At 40.9% G+C, this 25,742-nt stretch overlaps 1 protein-coding gene across 7 annotated transcripts in view; it reads left to right on the top strand.

Annotated features, from left to right (window-relative positions):
• The window catches only part of PPIL6 (peptidylprolyl isomerase like 6), a 38,410-nt gene extending 13,159 nt beyond the window's left edge, over window positions 1–25,251 (top strand). For 2 of the 7 annotated variants that reach the window (XM_040238526.1, XM_040238527.1), the window contains exons 6-8: window positions 5,336–5,392; window positions 16,899–17,034; window positions 23,030–25,251. In XM_040238526.1, the coding sequence (XP_040094460.1) occupies window positions 5,336–5,392; window positions 16,899–17,034; window positions 23,030–23,141 (305 nt within the window). In that variant the 3' untranslated portion in view covers window positions 23,142–25,251. The other 5 variants (XR_005720796.1, XM_040238529.1, XM_040238531.1 and 2 more) reach the window with 5 other exon arrangements.
• The last annotated feature ends 491 nt before the right edge of the window (window positions 25,252–25,742 follow it).

Consider the following 25,742-nt stretch of genomic DNA (forward strand, 5'->3'; position numbering starts at 1 on the left):
GAATACTGGAGTGGGTTGCTATGCCCTCCCCCAGGGGATCTTTCCAACCCAGGGATCGAACCTAGGTCTCCCACATCTGAGCCACCAAGGAAGCCCCTAAAAATTTTATGTGGTTATGTATATTGACATATAAAATGTTTAGGATCAGCCTAGTTTTTCATCATATTGCTATGCCAATTGAAGTAGTTTCCCGTTGGTGAACATTTAGACTGTTTTTGATTTTTTGTTAGTGTAAGATAATCCTCAAGAGGGCCCATATCCATGTCTCCTGATACTTAGTTCAGGTTGTCACTGCTCCTCCAGATGTGGTGTTCTGTTTTGTTTTTAGCTAGACCTCCTCTCACCCCTGTGAGCCAGAGCAGGATTTAGGGAAAGTAGACCATGATATTTATTTATTTGAAGCAAAATATCCAAAAAGTGCATAGGTCTCAGTTCATATTTTCAGATAACAAAGCAATGATGTTTAAGGAGTTTGGAAAAAAATTCTGGTTAACAGATTCAGATCCAAACTGACACATATAAGTTGCACCATGTTGGATAAGGAACTTGTGATCTCTGAGTCAGTTTCCTAATCACAAAATGGGGATAATTGTAATATTACAGGATATGTTCAGGATTCAAGGACATGGTATATTGAACTGCTAAGCTCCATAAGCAACCTCCTCCTTCAGATGTCAGATTCTAAAGGGCTTTGGGTAGAATTTTGGAGTACAGGAACTGACTGTGGTTTGGTGTTATGCCTTAGGATGCTTCCAAGCACTACTGCTTGCTCTCAGGGACCAAGAGGCCCTACAAAGTCTTCTTCCTCCCTCAACCCCATCTCATCATCTGACCTCTCCCTCTTGCTAATTCTGCTCCACACATAGGGCTCCTTGCTGTTCCTTAAGTATATCAAGCATATGTATGCCCTGAGATCTTTCATTGTTTCTTTTGGGGAGATATGTACACCCAGCTATTCCTCTGCAATCCCCCTGCATCACCCCCTGACCTGTTTCTGGTTTTTGCTAAGAGCTTATCTCAGGAGGGAATTACCTGACCACCCTATTGAAAACCAGCCACCTTCCTCTCCATATACTTCTCCTCTCCCCTTTCTGGGCTGCTCTCCTGTCCCCTTACCTAGCTTTATTTTTCTTTCTAGCACTTTTCACCACAGGACATACTATTAATACTTCTTTGTTAACTGACTGCCTGTTGTTTTCAATAGAATGTAAGTTCCATGAGTGCACAGATTTTTATCTATTTCATTCACTGTTACATCCTCAAGTTAGAGAACAGTGCCTAGCATACAGTTTTAGCAGATGCTTTTTAAAAGTCTGTTCAAGGAATGAATAAATGAAGACAAACGGGAAACATACACTCTGTTCATTTCTAAAGCTGAAGTTAATGAAAATACCAAGTTGTTTTGCCACTTTGGCAGGATCCTCTTTGTGGCTCCCACAAGGCCAACTGCCTTGAGAAGGATCTCTTGAGATTTACTTTAATATATTTTATCATCATCATGGTCATCAGAATGATAGTGAAAATGAGAAGATGCATTCCATAAGTGTGTGATGATGCACAATAATAACGGCCACTAATGAAGGAGCATGATACTCTGTCAGTCACCATACATGTGCTTTCCCTCAGTTTGGTTCAGCTGCTCAGTCGTGTCCGACTCTTCGCGACCCTGTCCATCACCAACTCCCAGAGTTTACCCAAACTCATGTCCATTGAGTCGGTGATGCCATCCAGCCATCTCATCCTCTGTCATCCCCTTCTCTTCCTGCCCCCAATCCCTCCCAGCATCAGAGTCTTTTCCAATGAGTCAACTCTTCGCATGAGGTGGCCAAAGTATTGGAGTTTCGGCCTCAGCATCAGTCCTTCCAATGGACACCCAGGATTGATCTCCTTTAGGATGGACTGGTTGGATCTCCTTGCAGTCCAAGGGACTCTCAAGAGTCTTCTCCAACACCACAGTTCAAAAGCATCAATTCTTCGGCGCTCAGCCTTCTTCACAGTCCAACTCTCATATCCATACATGACCACTGGAAAAACCATAGCCTTGACTAGGCGGACCTTTGTTGGCAAAGTAATGTCTCTGCTTTTGAATATGCTATCTAAGTTGGTCATAACATTCCTTCCAAGGAGTAAGCGCCTTTTAATTTCATGGCTGCAATCACCATCTGCAGTGATTTTGGAGGCCAAAAAATAAAGTCTGTCACTGTTTCCACTGTTTCCCCATCTATTTGCCATGAAGTGATGGGACCGGATGCCATGATCTTCATTTTCTGAATGTTGAGCTTTAAGCCAACTTTTTCACTCTCCTCTTTCACTTTCATCAAGAGGCTTTTTAGTTCCTCTTCACTTTCTGCCATAAGGGTGGGTCATCTGCATATCTGAGGTTATTGATATTTCTCCCGGCAATCTTGATTCCAGCTTGTGCTTCTTCCAGCCCAGCTTTTCTCATGATGTACTCTGCATAGAAGTTAAATAAGCAAGGTGACAATATACAGCCTTGACATATTCCTTTTCCTATTTGGAACCAGTCTGTTATTCCATGTCCAGTTCTAACTGTTGCTTCCTGACCTGCATATAGGTTTCTCAAGAAGCAGGTCAGGTGGTCTGGTATTCCTATCTCTTTCAGAATTTTCCACAGTTTGTTGTGATCCACACAGTCAAAGGCTTTGGCATAGTCAATAAAGCAGAAATAGATGTTTTTCTGGAACTCTCTTGCTTTTTTGATGATCCAGGGGATGTTGGCAATTTGATCTCTGGTTCCTCTGCCTTTTCTAAAACCAGCTTGAACATCTGGGAGTTCACAGTTCACATATTGCTGAAGCCTGGTTTGGAGAATTTTGAGCATTACTTTACTAGCATGTGAGATGAGTGCAATTGTGCAGTAGTTTGAGCATTCTTTGGCATTGCCTTTCTTTGGGATTGGAATGAAAACTGACCTTTTCCAGTCCTGTGGCCACTGCTGAGTTTTCCAAATTTGCTGGCATATTGAGTGCAGCACTTTCACAGCATCATCTTTCAGGATTTGAAATAGCTCAACTGGAATTCCATCACCTCTACTAGCTTTGTTCATAGTGATGCTTTCTAAGGCATCAGTCTGACTTCATATTCCAGGATGTCTGACTCTAGGTGAGTGATGACACCATCATAATTATCTGGGGCGTGAAGATCTTTTTTGTACAGTTCTTCTGTGTATTCTTGCCACCTTTTGTTAATATCTTCTGCTTCTGTTAGGTCCATACTATTTCTGTCCTTTATCGAGCCCATCTTTGCATGAAATATTCCCTTGGTATCTCTCATTTTCTTGAAGAGATCTCTAGTCTTTCCATTCTGTTGTTTTCCTCTGTTTCTTTGCATTGATCACTGAGGAAGGCTTTCTTATCTCCTCTTGGTATTCTTTGGAACTCTGCATTCAGATGCTTATATCTTTCCTTTTCTCCTTTGCTTTTCACTTCTCTTTCTTTTCACCGCTATTTGTAAAGCCTCCTCAGACAGCCATTTTGCTTTTTTTGCATTTCTTTTCCATGGAGATGGTCTTGATCCCTGTCACCTGTACAATGTCTTGTTCATTGGGCACTCTGTCAGATCTAGTCCTTTAAATCTATTTCTCACTTCCATTGTAAAATCATAAGGGATTTGATTTAGGTCATCTGAATGGTCTAGTGGTTTTCCCTACTTTTTTCAATTTAAGTCTGAATTTGGCAGTAAGGAGTTCATGATCTGAGCCACAGTCAGCTCCCGGTCTTGTTTTTGCTGACTGTATAGAGCTTCTCCATCTTCGGCTGCAAAGAATATAATCAGTCTGATTTCGGTGTTGACCATCTGGTGATGTCCATGTGTAGTGCTCTCCCTACATGACTGCATTTCACACTCAGAACTACCGGGGAGGCATTTTCCATCAACGCTGTCTATAGCAGATGAGGAAACAGTGTTGGGAAAGGTAACCAACATCAAGATCAAAATCAAAATCATCTGACTTTGGAGTTTACTTTTAACCACTGTTCTGCATTGCTGAATCTACTGTCAGAAGTATAGAAGATATCCAGAGCTGAATCCAAAGGGGTGGGTTATGGTCACAAAAAATATTAAATACTGAATGACATGGTGTCAATATAAAATATTCACCTGGGAGATCAGAAGCAAAGGGCAAGAGTAGTGACAAGTGTTGGAGAGAGAAAGCAAGGGAGTGTCACTGCTATTTACATAAGTCCGCAGACAGGGGAATCACCTGGGGAGGTTCACCAAGCAAAGCAAACTCTGGGACGGGAAGGAATTGGTGCTAGAGGACATTCAAACCTGGATTTAGCCTGTGGCTACTGCAGCAGGCTTCTGAGAACAGCCTTGGGCTGTGGTGAATGGGGTGGGAGTGGCAGGAAGGAAGTATATATCTGGCAGAGTAGGTTGAATACTTAAGGTTTATCAGTTAACTTTTGAACCAGCTTTATGAGTAGTATAATTTAAACACTATATGTCCCTTTCCTGCATAAATTCTCTTCACATGCTTGCTGTTGCATCAGATTTCTTTAAATAGCACAGACACTTTTATTATAAAGCACTCATACTGAGTTTAAATGGGCCAGTTCTTCAATTTATTTATTGCACATTATTCGAGGAGGCCGTCTAAAGAGCTGAAAGAAGGAAAAGGGCTGATGGGGAGAGCACAGACCTCGGAGACCTCTAGTTTCACTAGAGTTAGCTTTGCTTCTGTTGTAGCTGTGCATAGAGGAGTTTTATAGTGGGATCATTGCCTAAGCCAAAATATGCATATAATCCATATAATGTGAAACAGGTTCTGTAAATACCATTAAAAAATCTTTATATTGCAAAGGAACTTCAGTGTTAAAACACCAGATAAATGAGTTATCAGTACAGAGTTCCAAAGAATAAAAATTTGAACATTAATTCTTTTTACAGCATCTATTTTCATTCTTGTGTTAAAAAGACCTCACTGTTCCTGTTTCATCCTCTGCTAAATCTTTCCATTTTTTTTCTGAAAAGTAAGATCAACCATGGAATAACTTGTGAAATAAGTCAAACCTATATGAACACAATTTAAATTCTAGCCACAATTATAATTTAATACTTCATCATTTCAAAGGTTTTACATTAAATTTAGCCTACTTGGGAGTTATGAGGGGAAAAAATGGGATCAGGAATGTTAAAGTACTTACAAAATATAAGTGAATCATTATAGAAGTATTTTCATGGTATAGATACTGAACAACTAGGTCACTTACTCTGGTTATTGTTATAAATGGAATCATAATTTAAAGCATTTTCCCCTGCCATTATCTCTTTTTTAGTTTCAGAATTTTAATGTTTATTTACTGCTATTTCTCAGATATAGTTGCTGGAAAAGGAGATAATGGAGAGTCAATTTATGGACCAACATTTGAAGGTATGTGTCTTTAAATTTTGACAGTCATATTTTAATTGATAATTCAAATTTAACAGGACTGGACAGTTTCACAATCTCAAATAAGATAGCGTTTGGAGTAATATACTACAAGGACACACACTAGAAGTGGGAGTTAAAAATGGGATAGGTGGGAAGGCACCCCAATTCAGTTCAGAACAGCTTTGTACTTTCTTTCACTTGCCTCATTGTATTATTTCTTTAGAATAAGTTTCTAAAATTAGGATTGTAAGGGTAGAAGGGAATTTATGTTCTTAAGGCTTGTACTTTGCTATGCTCATACTTAGAATTGGTGCCTGATTACCGTCCTACTAAGACTGCCACTGGGGATCCTGGGAAGATGATAGTGGTAGTGGCATAGGTTTTAATTGTTTGAAATCCCAACCTAAAAACAGACAAAAAACTAGATGGGAAAACTAAAGACCCATGGGTAACACAACAAAACTACGTGCAAGGTATCTACACGAATTTAAAATATAAACAGGTGAGGTCACACTACCAACAGTCACACAGTCCGCATGGTATCTGCATGGATGTGAGCAAAAGCAGGACATTTTTGTCAGAGCTGAGGATATAAAACCCCACGATAGGCAAGAGCAGGGTAGTACAGGGGACCCCTTATAAGGCTTGAGGCCAGAGCAGTCAAACCTTTGTGAATTCTCAAAACTGATCTGAAAGCCCTCTGTTCTAGGACAGGCCCACACTGAGAAGAAGTGTTGGGAATGGAATCAAAATTATGCAGGTATTGGGATAACAGTGATGAAGAGGGAAAGGGAACAGAGCCAGAAATCCCAGAAACCACGCGGCCACTCAGATGACCAACACACGAAAACAGCACTAGAGGGAGTTTGTGAGGTTGGGAAACTACCTTCCTTCTAAAGCCACACCTCCTTCTAAACACCGAAGGAGACTAATTCTACATAAAAATAAAGTTGCATTCGAAAGCAGCAGAAATTTTCTTGAATGAAAAAAAAAGTACATAGTCATATAACTACAGATAATGAAAGTATCATAGAAAGAAAGCTCACAGGTCAAACTGATTTCAAAATAAGCTAAAAGACATAAAGTAAATTATATGACAGGAAAGAACTCGTAAATCAGAATTAGAAAACCTCAGATATGAGGTTGTTTACAGAACTGAATAAAAGAATTAGCAATAAAAGAAATTCCAGAAGTGAACAAATTATAAGGAACACAAGACCAAATAAAAACAACTGATATGTGTATTAAAAGAAGCAAAAGGCAGAAGGAGAAAAACATTTTTTAAACCAAAATGAGATGAATAAAGATGAAAAGGATTTACAACAAAGTGATATAGAAAGAAGATCCAGCATACAGATGATAAGTATCCTTAAGGAATTAAACCGATAGAAGGGAATGGAACAGATACTAAGAATCATAATTTTAAAAAGCTTTCCTGAAATAAAAAAGGATCTGATATTGTGTATTTTGTTTGGGTGGTGGTTACACAACTATACCCAACTGTCAAAATGCATCAAACCAAACATCTAAAATATATGCATTTTACTGCATGTTCATACCTCAAGTAAAAATATCTTTTTAAAAACTTGAAACTACTTACTGAAAGAACAGACAGCTATCTGACAGTACTGAACCAGAACAACCAACACCAGACATATTTTACTAATATTATTAGATATTAAAGAAAAAGAAAAAAGAATCTTTGGGCAGTTAGACAAAAACAGTAAGTGATTTATAAGGGAAAGAAAAGTACATTATCATCATATTCTTATGCCAGAAGAAAACAGAGTAATATATTTATGATGCTCAATTAAAATAAAATGGAACCTGGGGGCTTTATATCCAGTCCAACTGAATATGAATTTTAAGGGGCACACAGAGTTATCAATATGTAAAACTTCAGGGAATAGTGTTGTCATGAGTCGTTCCTGAGGAATCAATGACTGCAGAATGAGTTTCATTCAGCCAGGTTACAAGAGGGATCCTGACAGAAGAATTGGTGGTGAGCATTAATCATATAATTACTTATAAAACTAAAATTCAATGAGGAATAAAAGGGTGAGAGTATGATATATAATGACTATATGCTTTGTCTAACAATTTTTTAAAAATGAAAGAAATGGGGAGAATATATGCAAAATTTTAAACTACTTTCAGTTAAATTTTACTGGTGATAGTTGTATTATACTGAGATTGTTGTATATACAATGTAGGAAAAAACAAGTAATTATGAGATATTCTAATTTTATAATTTCCTGTCCTTCAGAGTTAGAATCTTCATTGTGGAAGAAAGGAAATACAGATAAAATATAATAGAGGTTAACAAGTAAAATATTCCATAGTCCTGAATATGAATTGCAAATATCCTGTTAAACTCAAGAAGTATCATATCTATATCTTAGTTAGGTCATGGAATTTACCTATAGTGACCAGCCCAGTAGTGATACATTCTCCTAGAATTTAGATTGTTGTTTTGAAATATCATTTCTTGCTTTAGAAACCAGGGTCTCCGGAAAACATGGCAGATTCGAGTTTTGAGACAGGAAATTTCAAAATGAGCGTGGAAGCTCATGTTCAGTCATGCTATCATGACCTAGCCAAAAGCGCTATTAAAAATTTACTGGGGTCATGGCAAAGGGCTCAGGAGTCAATTTGAAGAGTCTCTCACTGGTCAGAGATGGAGTAATTTGAGTGGTAATTGCAGCTAACTGAAACCCAACAAAGATTTTAAATCTATGAGTTCACAATGATATTGTAAGATAAATCCTACTTGTTTACCTTCAGGGAAATGATAGGAAACAAATTCATTATCTTGAAAACTGATAAATATAGGTAAAAATCCAGCATTTCTCTTGCCTCTCCTATAGGAACTATACTAAATCATAGATAAGGGGAAACATCTTGTTATAAAAGAATTCCAATTTACAGTGAAAAGGAAATTAGAATGTCACCCCTTTGCTGCCCCCAGTGAAATAATAGATGTGGGCATTTGCTGCATCCGTATCGACTGCCTTCACAAGAACAGGGACAGTCAGACAGTGTGGGCCTTCTGCTGAGAGAACACACTACCAAAGGGATAGAACATGAGCCCGATGAAGCTTTTGGACCCAGCATCCAGTTGGCGAGAAATGCAACCAGTTCTGCTAGTAATATGTTCTTAAAAGATCTCTGTGCTTTGTCAAACCACACAGTAAAAACCACAGGGCTGACTGATGGCATAACTGAGGTAAAAAAAAAAAATTCCTCGGTGACATATTAAAAAAATAAGTTCGCAATAAAAGCAGTAACATAGTTTTGGATGTTTTATGTGGTCAAGAAACACATCAGTGTGATAATAAATAAGGCACCTTACCCTGAAAAGCCCCTGCTGTGTGTGGAGGCGGTGTGGGAAGAGCGGCATTTGCGAGCGAGCTGGAGGTGGCGGCAGGCGCGTTCTCTGCAGTCGGAGGGAGGCTGTCACTCCAGATGGGGGCGGGCGCGGCTCACACGCGGTGACCAAGCTGGTTGGTCACGTCTGAGCTGTCTGTGCTCCTGGGCAGCTGGCTCAGTTCAGTGGAGGCCATTTCCTACAGTTACCTGGTGGTTCTCCCGGAGGGAACGGCACATTAAAGGAGGGGTGAGCTTCATCATGCTCAAGTCACTTCCTCCCTCACTTATCAATCAAAGTGAAGCAACATGCATCTTCAACACGAGCATTCACACAGAACCGACAGGACAGGGAACAAGCGAAACCTGCTGATCGGCACCGTGTGTGTGCAGTTGGCAGACTCCAGCCTGCGAGAAATCCTAAAGGTGAACTAGCTCAGGAACAGACAGTGCAAGGAACAGAAAGGGACAGAGAGAAAACCTGTGGATTAAGAGAGATTTAAAAGGCATCACAAGTTCAGTAAAATGAGAGAGATTCAACTATTGTGCCTAGGGAGGCATACTTGGATGGTAAAACTACATGAGTTACATAAAACATTAAGGATGTGCTTTGGAGGGGGAGAGGGACTTGACAAGACTCTGGGGAAGGCTGGCGAAGTTCTTTTTCTTGGCCAGAATGGTGTTTAAAAGGGTATTTGCCTTATAATAACTTTAACAATACTATACATTAGTTTTACAAGGCTTTTTGTGTCTACATTTTAATAGAATGAAAAGTTTTTTTTTTTATATAATCATATTGAATCAATGGCCAAAGAGAACAGGAAAAGAGCTAGTTTTCCTTCTAAATTCATGCGGATACAGCTTTATCAAATAAAATCATGCAAGTGACACTACTCTTTTATTTATTTGTTCATATAACTTTAAATTCTTAAGTGCCAACATGGTGCTAGGACCTTAGGAAACATACATGTTGTGACCAGGTTTCCACCCTTAAGGATTTCAGTGTTTTTGCCTAGACAGATGTTTAAACACATAAAAGAACTGGTGCGGTGCCCAGTGCCTTTACAGAGGAAGCAGCCAGGGCGGCACGAAAGAACAACTGCCTGGGAGAGCGGAGGGTGCTGACCAGAGCAGCTCTGAGCTAGGGCTTAAAATAAGACATTGCGGACAGGGAAAGGGCACTGGGGCAGCTTTCCTGAAATCCTTTATCTCCGATCAGGGTCCACAAACTTTTCCACCCCGCAACCATTAACAGATCACCCAAACTTTCTGCTTGGAAGTGCAGTCCCACGCAGAGCCTGGGTCTTCTGTCCAGGAGATCGATCTCTTGGCTCATCTGCTCACTTGGCCCTGTGGACATCCCCATGCCTCCGTCCATTCCCCGTTCGCTCCCGTTAGATACTGTGGGGATTTCCTCTCCAGCTGGAGGCCTGGCTCCTCTGGTGCCCAGGGAGCTTGGTGGGCTTAAGGAAGCTTTCATTCCTCAGTTTGTCTGGCAGTGCAGAATCCAAGTGAAAAGAGATGCTCCCAAAGGAAAGATAAATGGCTGAAAGAGAGAATGTGGGGCCAGTTTTCAAAACAGCTACAGCATGGGTTCCCTCTTCACATAGACTCACCCTCCCCTGGCCCCATGGAAGGTTAGTTAATACGTCGACAGCCAGACCTCCTTCTACATTCTCTCACTGGACCATATTTCCATGAGATGCACAGTTAAAACCCAGGGCTTCTTAAAAAGTTATAACCACAAAAATCACTTTTATTAAGCTTAACACAGTGAATTTAAAAGAATGAAATAAATTTTACCTAATTGTTGTTTTATAAATTGGTTAGTCTTTAACTTGAGGAAAGTTTTGCTTCGTTTTGAATAACTTTTTGTTTAGTTTTGGCTGTGCTGGGTCTTCGTTGCTGCGTGGGTTTTTCTCCAGTTGCGGCGTGAAGGCTTCTCCTTGTGGTGGCCTCTCTGGTTGCAGAGCACAGGCTCTAGAGCATGTGGGCTTCAGTAGGTTGGGGGGCTTAGGCTCAGCGGTCGTGGTTCCTGGGCCCCAGAGCACAGGCTCAGTAGTGGTGGCACGTGAGCTTAGTTGTTCCACAGCATGTGGGATCTTCCCGGACCAGGGATTGAAGCCGCGTCTCCTGCATTGGCAGGCAGATTCTTAACCACTGAACCACCAGGGAAGCCTTGTTTTGCTTTATTTTCAATCACAACTATTTTTGTCTTCCCAGATCCTGTTGTGAATGTTAGAAGCTAAATATCAACTCTTCCCCTGCTTTGTATTCCTTGTATAATATCCCTAATCCTTTGCACTCTCAAAGGATTGGTGACTCCATGGCCTGGGCTGACTAGAGAAAAGGCTATTTATGTGAACAGCAGAAGAAAAGAAAGTATATATGTATTTTTAAATAATTTTATTCATTTTGGCTGTGCTGGGCCCTTGATGATTTGCGAGGGCTTTCTCTAGCTGTGGTGGACAGGGGCTACTCTTCACTGCGGTGAGCAGGCTTCTCTTGTTGCAGAGCATGGGCTCTAAGCATGCAGGATTCAGCAGTTGCTGCGTGCAGGCTCAGTAGTTGTAGTTCACGGGCTCCAGAGCACAGGCTCAGTAGTTGTGGTGCACGGGCCTAGCTTCTCCGCAGCATGTGGAATCTTCCAGGACCAGGCATTGAATCCGTGACCCCTGCATTGGCAGGTGGACTCTTAACCACTGCGCCACTAGGGAAGTCAGTAATGCATTTAAATACTTGATTATCCTTATTACTTTAAGTAGACCAGTTTCTTAATATTAGCATGTGCTCTTAAAATCCATTTGTCTAATTCCTAGATCTCCTTTAAATGAAAGTAGACATTAACAAAAAGTAGAGAGCCTGATGCACTGTTAATATTCAATAATGCAACTAAAAGCTGTACAAGAGTATTTTTTGGTAGAATTAAGAACTGAAGATAATATGGCTGGGTAGCCACTTAAGGGCTATTCTTTTTTAATTCTGAGATTTATTATATATATATATATATATATAAAAATTTCATATGTACAGTTTAAAACTAATTATAAAGCAACCCCCTATATTACCATCCTTGTCAAGAAAGAACCACCAGCATGCCAGAAGCACCCCATCTGCCCATCCTCAATAATAACTCTATCTCCCTCTTAGAGGTAACCTCTAACCTTTTTCCTTGCCTTTCTTGTTAGTTTTACCATTCATGCGTGCGTGCGTGCTGTCGCTTCAGTTGTGTCTAACTCTTTGCGACCCTATGGACTGCAGCCTGCCAGGGTCCTTTGTCCATGGATTCTCCAATCACTCATGCATAAATCCCTAAATAAAAAAATTAAGTTTTTCCTATTTTTGGACTTTATATGAAGTGGACTTGGGCTTCCCTGTGGCTCAGACAGCAAGAATTGGGCTGCAATGCAGGAGACCCAGGTTTAATCCCTGGGGTGCAGGGGGGTGGGGATAAGATCCCCTAGAGAAGGGAATGGCTACCCACTCCAGGATTCTTGCCTGGAGAATTCCATGGACAGAGGAGCCCAAGGGCTACAGTCCATGGGGTCACAAAGAGTTAGACATGACTGAGCAACTAACACTTCACTTCAACCCTGAATATTCACTGGAGGACTGATGCTGAAGATGAAGCTCTAATACTTTGGCCACCTGATGTGAAGAGCTGGCTCTCTGGAAAGGACTCTGATGCTGGGGAAAATTGAGGGCAGGAGGAGAAGGGGGCGACAGAGGAAGAATGGTTGGATGACATCACTGATTCAATGGATATGAGTTTGGGCAAACTCCAGGAAACAGAGAAGCACAGGGAAGCCTGGCTTGCTGTAGTCCATGGGGTTGCAGAGTCTGACATGACTTAGCAACTGAGTAACAATAATGAATGGACTCATATGGCAGGTGTTTTGTGTCCTTTCTTTTGTTCATCACTGCCTGTGAAATTTATCCATGTTGTCTATAGCTGGAATTCTCTCATTTTCCTGGTTTAATATTATGAATATTCTTAAAGAATTTATCCATTCATATATTGATGAACACTTGGCTTTTTATACCTAATGTCATGCACAGAGTCAACATGTTTTAAAATAAATATTTCAGTCCCAAAGAATGTTCTGCCCATGTTCTCTTCTAGGAGTTTTATGGTTTTAGATCTTACATTGGAGTCTTTAATCCATTTTGAGTTTATTTTTATATATAGTTTGAGGGCATGAGGGTATATTCTAATCTCCTTGTTTTACACATAGCTGTCCAATTTTCCCAGCACCACTTACTGAGATTTTCTTCTCTCCATTGAATAGTCTTGCTTTCTTTGTCATAGATTAATTGACCATGGATTTATTGCTGGGCTCTTTATTCTGTTCCATTGATCTATGTGTCTGTTTTTGCACTTGTACTGTACCATGGCTGTTTTGATTACTGTGGTTTTATAGTATAGTTTGAAGTTTGAGGGGGAGATACCTCCAACTTTATTCTTTTTTTCCCAAGGTTGCTTTGGCAATTTGGGATATTTTGTGGTTCCGTAAAATTTTTGGTCATTCCACAGAATTTCTTCTAGTTCTGTGAAAAATGTCATAGGTATTTTGATAGGGAATGCATTAAATCTGCAGGTTGCTTTGCATCTTTGTATCTGTTTCCTAAGGCAAAAGAAATAAAAGTGAAAATAAACAGCCTAAACTTAAAAAGTTTTTTGCACAGCAGTGGAAACCACCTACAAAAATAAAGAGACAACCTACTGAACAGAATAAAATATTTGCGAATGATATGACTGACAAGGGGTTAATATCCAGAACATGTAAACTGTTTATACAATTCAATTTCAAAAAACCCTAAACAGCCCTATCAAATGGGTAGAAGATCTTCATAGACATTTTTCCAAAGAAGATATGCAGATGGCCAACAGGCACAGGAGAAGATGCTCTGGATCACTAATCACTGGGGCTTTCCTGGTGGCTCAGAAGGCAAAGAATTTGCCTGCAATGAAGGGAAAGGGTTCAATCCCTGGGTCAGGAAGATCCTCTGGAGAAGTGAATGGCTACCCACTCCTGTGTTCTTGCCTAGAGGGTTCCATGGACAGAGGAGCCTGGTGGGCTACAGTCCATGGGGTAGAGAAATATAAATCAAAATGATTGATTCATTGAGATATCACTTCACATCCGTTCAAATGGCCATCATCAAAAAGTCTACAAATAACAAATGTTAGAGAGGGTGTGGAGAAAAAGGAACACTTGCATATTGTTGGTGGGAATGTAGTTGGTATAGCCGCTATGGAGAACAGTATGGAGGTTCCTTAAAAAACTAAAAACAGAACTACAGCATGATCCAGCAATTTCACTCCTTGGTATATATCCAGAAAAAAAAAACAAAAACACTAATTCAGAAAGATACATGTACCCCAGTGTTCAAAGCAGCACTATTTATAATAGCCAAGATATGAAAGCAACCTAAGTGTCCATCAACAGATAAATGGATAAAGATGTAGTGTATGTGTACATATATATATGGATATATACACACACACAAAGAGATGTAGTGTATATATATGTGTATGTGTTTTTGTAGTGTATATGTGTAATATTCCATTTTGAATATTGTAACCATAAAAGTAACCACCATGGATATGGCTTGTTTTGTTGACCTAGCTTTGAAACTTAAGAATAACAGCAACTGCAGTTTAGAAAATCTTGACAGTTGATATTCATCTCTCAATACACACTCAGTCATAAAGAAGAATGAAATACTGTCATTTGCAGCAATGTGGATGGACCTAGAGAGTATTATGCTTAGTGAAATAAGTCAGAGAAAGACAAATATTGTATGTTACCATTTATATATGAATCTAAAAAATAATATGAACAAGTGTATATAGCAATACAGAGAGAGACTCATGGATATAGAAAACAAACCAGTGGCTACCAGAGCTGAGAGGGAAGCAGGGAGGGACAAGGTAGGGTATAGGATTAAGAGATACATACCACTATGTATAAAATAAACAACAAGATATATTATATAGCACAGGGAATTATAGCCATTTTCTTGTAATAACTTCTAATGGAATATAATCTGTAAGAATACTGAATCACTGTGCTGCATACTTGAAACTAATATACTTTAAATCAACTATAATTTATTTTAAAATATAAAAAATAATTTATTTAAGCAGCAATTTAAAAATGGTAGGCAGCACACCTACTCGGAGAAGGCAATGACACCCCACTCCAGTACTCTTGCCTGGAAAATCCCATGGACAGAGGAGCCTGGTAGGCTGCAGTCCATGGGGTCGCTAAGAGTTGGACACAACAGAGCGACTTCACTTTCACTTTTCACTTTCATGCATTGGAGGAGGAAATGGCAACCCACTCCAGTGTTCTTGCCTGGAGAATTCCAGGGACGGGGGAGCCTGGTGGGCTGCCGTCTCTAGGGTCGCACAGAGTCGGACATGACTGAAGCGACTTAGCAGCAGCAGCAGCAGCAGCAACAGCAGCAGCAGCAGCAGCAGACCTACTTTTATATAACAATAAATAATTAGTGAACATCTATTATTATTTAAAGATGCTGGTAAAATTAGAGCAGTAGGTTTAAAAAACTGATGTTGTAGGACTCAAGTCCAATTTCCACTCGACATTACTGTCTTCAGAAAATTATATGGAAATGGCCCTAAACTGTCTGATTATTCTCTTACCAGAGACAATGCAAGGCAATTTGCCTAAACCTGGTAAAGTAGTAGTTGCTTTCATTGTAAACATCAGAATGAGTTTTATATTAAATTCAGAAACTGATTTTCATCAGCAGTTGAATTTTGATTTCTAGTTCAAACAAATTTACACCTTTAATGCTTTAAAAGTTCTCCCATAATCACAGAATTTTTGGTAAAAATGTTACAACTCTATAAATTTTCTTTCCAACTAATTCCAGATTTTAAGAAAAATGGATCATAATATCTAAAAGCAATGACAAAAATCATTTTGTTAAAACTCTTTGAATCTTTGCTTGGGCAGATTTCTTATGCCATGCCATTTTCTGTGAAATTAATGGGTTACTCTCTATTCCATCAAAATGAATATGGAGTATCAATGTAATTATAAAGATACAATAATATTTTATTTGCATTTCATAAGATTTCAGGTCTTTATTCAGTGTGCAGTTTAACAAGCTAAAAGTAACTACCATGGGTATGGCTTAATTGTTTCATTGACTTAGCTTTGAAACTTAGAATAGTCAGCAACTGTAGTTTAGGAAAATCTTGACAGTTAATATTCATCTCTCAATTATCCCCAGAATTTGATATAGTTCCTGAATGAAAACTTTTACTGAATTTCTCTTCTATTATTTCCTTCTGTGTTTTTGGAGGCAAATCTTATTTCATGCTGGAAATGGTTCTTCCTGCAAATAGTGGTCTGATAATCACTGTATAATTTTTTTTACTTGTTAAATCTTCTGCTTAAACAAAAATCACTTTCCACAAAATCTTGGTCAATCCATGTAAGGTCTGAGATTAAAATTTACTTAAAGACTACTAACAATAAGCATAAATTATTTCCATCAATATTTAAGGCCACACATATGCCAAGTAATGTGCTAGGTGGCCCTGGGGATAAAAGGTATGATGAGATAAAGTCCCTGCCTTCACAAACAGGAAACAACCTGTGAACAATTACAGACTATTTTAAAGACTACAGTAGAGGCCTGTGGAAGATGCTGTGAAGGGAAGGGTCTGTCCATGAAAGGTATCTGCAAGGAGGCATTTTTAATAATCACATTGGTAGTTTGAATAACATATTACTGTCAAAACAATACAAGAATGTTTACTGTCTTTAATCCCTAAAAAAGGTACGCACTTCCGTTTACATTTTTAATTTCAAGTTTTTCCTTTTACGTTATCAATTTTCTTCCCACACTTGTTTTTAAGGATGCTAATGATAAACTAAAGGTAAATGTTTAAATAGTTATAATAAGACTTTCCAGCTTATCTTTTTTAACAGCCCAGTTGAGTGAAAGTTATAAGAAACAAATAGAATATTTACAATTTGGAATATATTGATAAATATGATTTGTGAATCCTTGTAACCAAGCATTCTGTTTGTGCTCTATGTGTTACAATCAGCCAAGAAAATAAATATTTTAATGACCTACTATGTATTGTCTTTTCTAGATGAAAACTTCTCAGTTCCTCATAATAAAAGGGGAGTTCTTGGAATGGTCAACAAAGGCCGTCACAGCAATGGGTCACAATTCTATATCACACTACAGGCTGCTCCGTATCTAGATAAAAAATATGTGGCTTTTGGGTACGTGCATTTTAAGTTTGTCTATGTAATATTTATATATGTTAAAATGTGGTTCAAAAATATTTGGGTGAGCATTGTACATAGCCTATGAGTAAACTAAAAACAATTAAAAAACAAAAGTAATACAAATACTATAGACAAATATATTTAGAAATCAGTATTTCGTAAGAAGCTTGCTTGGAGAAGGAAATGGCAACCCGCTCCAGTATTCTTGCCTGGAAAATTCTGTGGACAGCAGAGCTTGGCAGGCTACAGTCCATGGGGTCATAAAGAGACAGACACTACTGAGCGACTGAACACACAGGAAGCTTGCTATCTATTAAAAACACAGAAACTATTTAGCCATTACAATATTCTGTGCATCCATTCATCCATCATCCATCCTTCTGTGGATCTTTAGCCTCAAGGATATTGTCAATGAAAGTGAATAATACCATAGCTCTTAATAATGTGTATATATTTAGATGCAGAAGTGAGGCAAAGCCATTTAAGTTACTATCCATGAACAATGTGAAGAGAAAGATGACAGTCATCCAAGTTACAAGTAACTTTTTGTTACTGAGCAATTTAAACCGTGGAACGTGCATGCATGCTTAGTCGCTCAGTCATGTCCATTCAACTCTGAGACCCCCACGAACTGTAGCTGGCCAGTGTCCTCCATTCATTGGATTCTCCAGGCAAGAACAGTGGAGTGGGTAGCCATTCACTTCTCCAGGGGATCTTCCTGACCCAGGGATTGAACCTGGGTCTCCTGCATTGCAGGTGACCCATCTGAACTTTACCATCTGAACTACGAGGGAAGCCCTTAAAATACAGAAATGTCTCAGGTAATAATTATTAGAGTATCATTCAGTTCAGTTTAGTCGCTCAGTCATGTCTGACTCTCTGTGACCCCATGAATCACAGCATGCCAGGCCTCCCTATCCATCACCAACTCCTGGAGTTCACTCAAACTCGCATCCATTGAGTCAGTGATGCCATCCAGCCATCTCATCCTCTGTCGTCCCCTTCTCCTCCTGCCCCCAATCCCTCCCAGCATCAGAGTCTTTTCCAATGAGTCAACTCTTCGCATCAGGTGGCCAAAGTATTGGAGTTTCAGCTTCAGCATCAGTCCTTCCAATGAACACCCAGGACTGATCTCCTTTAGAATGGACTGGTTGGACCTCCTTGCAGTCCAAGGGACTCTCAAGAGTCTTCTCCAACACCACAGTTCAAAAGCATCAATTCTTTGGCGCTCAGCTTTCTTCACAGTCCAACTCTCATATCCATACATGACCACTGGAAAAACCATAGCCTTGACTAGATGGACCTTTGTTGACAAAGTAATATCTCTGCTTTTCAACATGCTATCTAGGTTGGTCATAACTTTTCTTCCAAGCAGTAAGCATCTTTTAATTTCATGGCTGCAATCACCATCTGCAGTGATTTTGGAGCCCCAAAACATAAAGTCTGACACTGTTTCCACTGTTTCCCCATCTATTTCCTATGAAGTGATGGGACCAGATGCCATGATCTTCGTTTTCTGAATGTTGAGCTTTAAGCCAACCTTTTCACTCTCCTCTTTCACTTTCATCAAGAGGCTTTTTAGTTCCTCTTCACTTTCTGGCATCAGGGTGGTATCATCTGCATATCTGAGGTTATTGATATTTCTCCTGGCAATCTTGATTCCAGCTTGTGTTTCTTCCAGCCCAGCATTTCTCATGATGTACTCTGCATAGAAGTTAAATAAGCAGCGTGGCAATATACAGCCTTGATGTACTCCTTTTCCTATTTGGAATCAGTCTGTTGTTCCAGGTCCAGTTCTAACTTGCTTCCTGACCTGCATATAGGTTTCTCGAGGCAGGTCAGGTGGTCTGGTACTCCCATCTCTGTCAGAATTTTCCACAGTTTATTGTTAGCAATAAGCATATAGGCATGTGGACCTAAAATGAATGGTGATGATACTCTTCACCACTCCTGTGTTTCATATCTCTATTTGATTACTGAAATGAATATAAGTTGAAGCTAATACTTAGTCTTTCCTGAAATGATATATAAAGTGTCAGAACGTTTCTGAATATTTAGATTATTCCAGCGACTCAATAGGGATAATTACTGACCCTTCATTCCAAGGAAAACTTCCAGGCCAATTTTAAGCACAATTATTCCTTCAGGGTAATGTGGATGATATTTCCAGGTTGAAAAAGCATAAAGTGTATTTTCAGCCAAAGGAGATTTCTTTAAAGAGGTAATTTTAACAGCTACATAAGCTAAAATAATGCATTTTCCTCCATCTTCCCTGGCTTAATAAACTATATTCTGATTTTGAAAATGCATTTTTCAATATGTTTTAAGTCCAAATAATTCTCACAGGTTCTTAGATCTTTTAAATATCTTCCTGTCACCTTCTGGCAGTGTCACTGCCCTCAACCATACTCTTGGATTCTTTATCGCCTTCTGAAAAGAACCTTTCTCAAACACACACTGACCGTTTTGCAATGTTTAATGCCTCTTTCACCATCTCCACCCCCAGATGCATACAGCCTGGAGTTCAGAGTGGCATTTTAGGTCCCGCACCCTCTGGCCCCCCATCTTTTTTCAGCCTTCACTGCGGCTGGCCTTCTGACCTATTTATTCACCTAGCATTTTATTAGGCTCCCACCAAATGCTAGTCCCTGTGCTCAGTCCTGAGGAAAGAGTGATGAGACGCAATTTCTGCCTTCAGGGAGCCTATAATATGTTAGAGAACCCAACACCTGAGAGACAGTGAGCCATGAGACAGCAAGCCCATAAAAAGTGCACTGGGACCAAAGGGGCAGGGCAAGGCAATAGATACCCTCCAGCTCCTTAGTAAAAGCCAGCGCAGATCCTTACAGGCCGGTAGTGGAGTAGAGGAGTGCTTGGTCTCCTTTTGATGACTGCTTTTCCCATGTGGTTCATCTTTGGGGGAAACTCTCCCACTGAATCATTATCACCAACACATTGGCCTCAGAGAGGCAGCTGCACCGTTTTATTGCTCTAGCCTAAATATAATCTCATTTTTTCCCCCCTGAAGCCTCCAAATAACAGCTGAGTCTGGGCTGAACTATTTAAACAAGACCTTCCAGAAGGTTAAGGGAGAAGCAGAAAAGTAATACCACAGTAGGCAACTAGATAATCCGACAAAATAGAACCAACTCCTTCAGAGATATCCTCCTTCCCTGCTGTGGGGCTGCCTCTAGTGGGAGATGCTTTTTCTTCCCTGTCATCACAGAGCACCCCCAGCTTCATCTGAGCTTCCAGAAGCTCAGACATGGCTGGCAAAGTCCAGAGAGATACAGAAATTTCCTCTCCTATTTGAGACAGACCCTTCCTCCAAGCCCTAGTTTCTGGTGCATCACCTTGCCTTGTCTTCAGAAGGATAACACTGGGAATGCCCTTTGGGGAGGCGGTGTCAACCCACAGCCCGTCTGGTTGATGCCCTTGCCCAGTGGTTTCATGGGGAAAGAATATCAAAATACAAGTCCATTCACACAAATGTAGAAGGGATATATGTTGGGAATAGTGCTAGGGAGGAATTAATTGCACTATAAGGGACCGCTAAAGTAGGGGGGAGTCACAGAAAGTTTCATGAGAAGGTGAAATGAGGACTGAAAGTCATAAAGAAGTTAGGCAGACAGAGCACAGTGGAAATCAAAATGAGTAAAATCCGTTTTGGAAGGAGTGAAGAGCCTTTGCAGAGGGACCTGAGGAGTAAGGGGAGTATCCTAGCTACCAGTCACTTAGTCTGGCTAGAGCTTAATGCCCAGGGGAAACGGAGAGCGCAGTGGCTGGAGAAGATGAGATGGCCAGGGCCCAGCTCTCAAAGGGCTGAGGGTGCCATGCTGCTGAGCATGGATCCCCACCGGAAGGCCCTGGGAAGCCATGCAAGAATTTTAAATTAGGAGCAACATGACGAGGTTTTCGTTCTGAAAAAGGTATCTTTTTAGCAGAAGTGAGGGATTAATTAGCAAAGGATGAAAATGAAGGGAGAAAGGCCAGGTAACAAGGGATGGTAACAGCAGGCCATGAAGTTTTCATCTAAGGCAATAGCAGTACATATGAGCAGGGGATAAATGAATACAAATTCAAGAGATATTTGGAACTTAGATTCAACAAGACTTTATGACTGTTTAGATGTTGGTGGTGAGGTTATGGGAAAATTCTAAAGCAATGATACTTAATAGAACTTTCCACAGAGATGGAAATATACTAGGATCAGTGCTGCCCAATATGATAGCCCCTGCCATATAGAGCCACTGAGCAGCTGCAATGTGGCCAGTGCAACTGAGGAACTAAATTTAATTAAATGTAATCACCGCCTGTGACTAGTGGCTACCATTCTGGGCAGTGAAGAGCTGGAGGAACTCCGAGGATTTTGGAACTGGTTGGATGGTTGGTGCCATTCACTTCAGCAGAGAATACGAAAAGGAAGATATGGGAGAGAAGACCATGAATTCAAGATGGATAAGTTATGTTTCAAGTGAAGACAGCTCTATGACAGGCAGGTGGCAACTCCTCAATACCAGAAGTAAGGGATTCAAGCTGCGCCAGGCCTGGAGATGTACATTTGGAAGCTTTCAACATGGCGGCTGAGCTGCAGCCAGACCCAGAGTACCATCCCTCCCAGAACACCCTCTGGGCCTCTGCTTGTCTTGTCACTTTCTGTCTTCCTTCAGTCTGCCAAAATCCCATGCAGGGCTTAGGTCAGAAATCCCCACCAACTACCAAAATCAAACTGCTTCCTTGTCCTCTTTGGCACAGTGTGAACAACTAGAAACAGGGACTGGGCCTCATTTATCTTGTGCCCTAACACCTGGAGAGGTGCATACAGTAGGTGCTCAGTCAGTGTCTATGAAACCAATTTGGAGAATAGGCTTCGCATCCTCTTTGGACAAAGGTGAGTCTATTTCTTCCCTGCTCTCTATCCTGAGAAAATACTTTTTGTCCTGCTCTGTCATGTTTTCTAACTGGGATGGAAAAATACAGCCCCTGCTCCAAAAGAAAAGAGAGAGAGAGATGACTAGCATATGGTCAGCATCAGCACTGACTGCGTCCCCTAAAGGGTCATGAAATGGAAATCACACCTCGTCAACCACTACTTCAACCCAAACCCTGGCAGGGGGCATAGTCCTATGTTTAGGGCTGGCTCTCTGGCCCCTGCTGCCTTTTTTTTGAGTTGTGAGAACCATCAGAAATCTAGTTCCACTCAGGGAGTTTTGGCTTGTGGCCACTGAATGAGTACAGAGACTCAAACTAGCACGGCTTTGGGCTGCCTTTAATTCATGTGTTCAGTGGATGCCGATGAGGTGCCTACTCTGTGCCAGGCACTGAGTAGCACTAAGCAACAGCATGATCTCTGCCCTCAGGGAAGAATCAGAAATTAACTCAGGAAGCATAGAAATAGGTGTCAAATTTATCCCTGATCACTCCTATAAAGAAGGGGAACTTGATATAAGTCGGGTGGGGAAACAGGGTAGTGTCTAGGAAACATTCCCCAAGGAAGTGATGACTGAGTGAGATCCGAAGGAAGCCAGGAGGTGACCAGGCAGAGGGAGTGGGAGGCAAAAACAAAGCAGACAGCTGTGGCAGGAAGGGCACATGGGGTAGCTGAGGTGCTGTGAGCTGGTCCAGCTGGAGCCGAGAGCAAGGGAGCATGCTGCAGGGCGCCCTCAAGGGGAGCGCGGAGGTGGGTGATGGTAGAGACCGTAGGTCTTTATCCTAAGGATAATGGGAGATTATTGAAGTGGGGAGGTGAGACTACATTAGCATTCTTAAAAGATCACTCTGGCGGCAGTGAGGATAACAAACTTGAAGAGACCCGGAGCAGGTGTGGAGGAGCGTGACAGAATACACACATCTAGAGCAATTTAAGATATTTATGACTGAGGTGAATTTAATTTGTAGCCTTAGCTAAGCTAGACAGGACTCAATTTAAGAATGTAAGGTATACGTGAAACTTGACAATATTTTTTCCCTTTTTTTTTCTCCGATATAGGCAACTGATTGAAGGAACAGATGTTCTTCATCAGCTAGAATCAGTTCCAACAGAGAATGAAAGACCAATACAAAATTGTGTAATTACTGACAGTGGAGAGCTTTATGCCTAACTTTCATATCAGTATTTTCTGACAGTTTTATTATTATATATCGGATCAGCTGTTTCTAGATTTAATTAAATGGTGCTTGATAAAATTTAATTTGAAAGCTGTGGCAGACGCTGTAGAGTAGCTCTCCAACACCCAATCCCTCCCCATTTTCCTTTCTTATCTAAAGCAAAACCCACAATTTTCCAGCTTCCTTTGCATCAGGAGTAGCCATGGGATACTGTATCGGCCAGTCAGACAGGAGCAGAATGCCAGTGGTCCCGCCCCTTCCCTTCTATCCAGTCTTGAATGCAGAGAGGCTGGAGCCATGAAGGAAAGGCCAAGAGAACAACAAAGATATCAGCTCCAGTTCTCCCGCTGTAAGGACCGAAACAAGCACTTACCTGTGTCTCAACTTCTTACTACAGAGACAAATAGACTACTGTTGGTTGGTTGGTTGATTTTGTTACTTGTAGCCAAAACCATTCTTAACTTAGCAGCAGTACTTAATGGCCTTGAATCCTAAAACATTTGTAACTATAATAGAATTATGTTGCTGTTTATAATTATATTTCTTCCATAAGAAGCTTGGTAAATAATCAAATATGAGAGGCACTAGAAAATAATTCATTGCAATATTTGTTTATACATAGCATTCAGAAAAGGGTATACACTTTGGATGTTTTTATGAGTAGAAAGCTTGTCTCTGAGTCACACCAACCATGTGAAAACCAAGGGCTTGAGTTACAGTCCCTGTGGTGGTGGATTCCTGAGATGCTACTGGGCTCCAGTTTTATCAGCTGCTCCTTAAGCTAAGAGGTGTCAACTAGGGAACTTTTTCAACACCGGTGGCTGGATCCTTGAGCCACAGAATCTCTAAACATGGGACACAGATTCTTGGCATTCACCCAGCTCTCTCCCCAGAGGTTCTTTCTTAGTCACCTGGGCACTGGTCACTTGGGAATCACTGCAAGACACAAGCAACAAGTTTCAGCCCCCTTCTGTAGTCAGGGCACGCTTGTCTGCGTTGGTGGTGGCCACTCTCAGTTTTCACCACTGCTGCCACACTGCTGCTCTGCCCAGAGCCACCACACTTTTCTTGCACTTAAGTGAAGGTTTGTCTCCCAAGAGCGATCTCTCTCTGAGCCAATCTTCAGGAGACAGCCCTCTAGTTGACTTGGGTTTTGCCAAAGAGAAGCAAAGGATTTAAAATGTTTTTTAGTCTGAAATGATTATAGATTCACAGGAAACTGCAAAAATAGAGTGGTCCTGTGTACTGATCACCATTTCCCGAGAGGTCCTATCTCTATGAGTGAAAAATGCTCAGTCATGTCCAACTCTTTGCTACCCCATGGACTGTAGCCCACCAGGCTCCTCTGTCCATGGGATTCTCCTGGCAATAGTACTGGAGTGGATTGCCATTTCCTTCTCCAGGGGATCTTCCTGACCCAGGGACTGAACCTGGGTCTCGCGCATTGCAGGCAGATTCTGTACTATCTGAGCCACGAGGGAAGCCCTTCTTATACTAAAGTACAATATTAAAACCAGGCAATTGTCAGTAGCGGAGTTGTCATTTTCTCCTGTGCAGATCTGCGTGACTGGCACCACAATCAAGACACAAAACTTTTTCAGCACCACCAAGACCTCCCTTGCCTAGCCCTACACAGTTATACCTACTCCCCTGCTTCCCGCCATGCCTAGTAATTCCTGCCAACCAGTGTCTGTGTATCTATCCATCTACCGATCTCCCTCCCTCCCTCTCTTCCTTCCTGATGACAGCTTTATTGCTGCGGTGACAAGGCTCCATCCTCAGGTCTGAGGTGGATGAGGAGGAAGCGTACTGCCTGTGTCACACCATCAATGACCTGGGGGCTGCAGAGTATTACGAATGTGTGCTCTGGAACTAGACAGCTAAAGTTAAGAGTCCTGGCTCTGCCCATCCCTCGCTGCATGAACGTAGGCAAGAACTTCGCTGTCTTTTTTGCCTCGTCTCAAAACAGCAGTACCTACCACACAGGGCTACTCTGAGGGTTCAGGGAATTAATACTTTGTAGACAGGATCTAGAATACTAACTGTTACGTTCTAAGTGCTCAATATATGTATGATTAATAAATTGCTGGTGTATGACCTTCAGAGTGTTGTCAAGGAACTTGCATTTAAAAAAACTTCCGCAGTGACTGATTAACAGCCAGATTTGGAAAACACTGAAGAGGAGCTATCTCCTTTTCCTCTACTCTGAGGGCCTGTACCCTACCTAAGAATCCCAGCTCTTTGTATTGGGAGGGGTTCCTCCGGTCACACTGATGACACGGCAAACAAAGGGGTGCTGACCTTGCCACAGAGAGACTCAGCAACTCCTGAAGCATGTGATTAATCAAACTGATGCTTTGCAAAAATCCTGGTTAAAACACATTACAAGCATTAGTCATGTAATAAGTAGCAGCAGAACAATTCTTACTGACACAATTAAGCATTTATCTAATATTGTTAAAGAACTGGGATATCGTCATGGACACAAGAAACTCTGTATTTTTAGTACAGCTGCATTGAAAAGGTAGAACTCCACTGACCAGCTAAAGGTGCAAGGTCACGGTCCCTTTGTCTGCTCTCACTTCCCACTTTCA

The sequence above is a fragment of the Oryx dammah genome, unplaced genomic scaffold (assembly GCF_014754425.2).
Source record: "Oryx dammah isolate SB20612 unplaced genomic scaffold, SCBI_Odam_1.1 HiC_scaffold_4, whole genome shotgun sequence".
Taxonomy (NCBI): Eukaryota; Metazoa; Chordata; class Mammalia; order Artiodactyla; family Bovidae; genus Oryx; species Oryx dammah.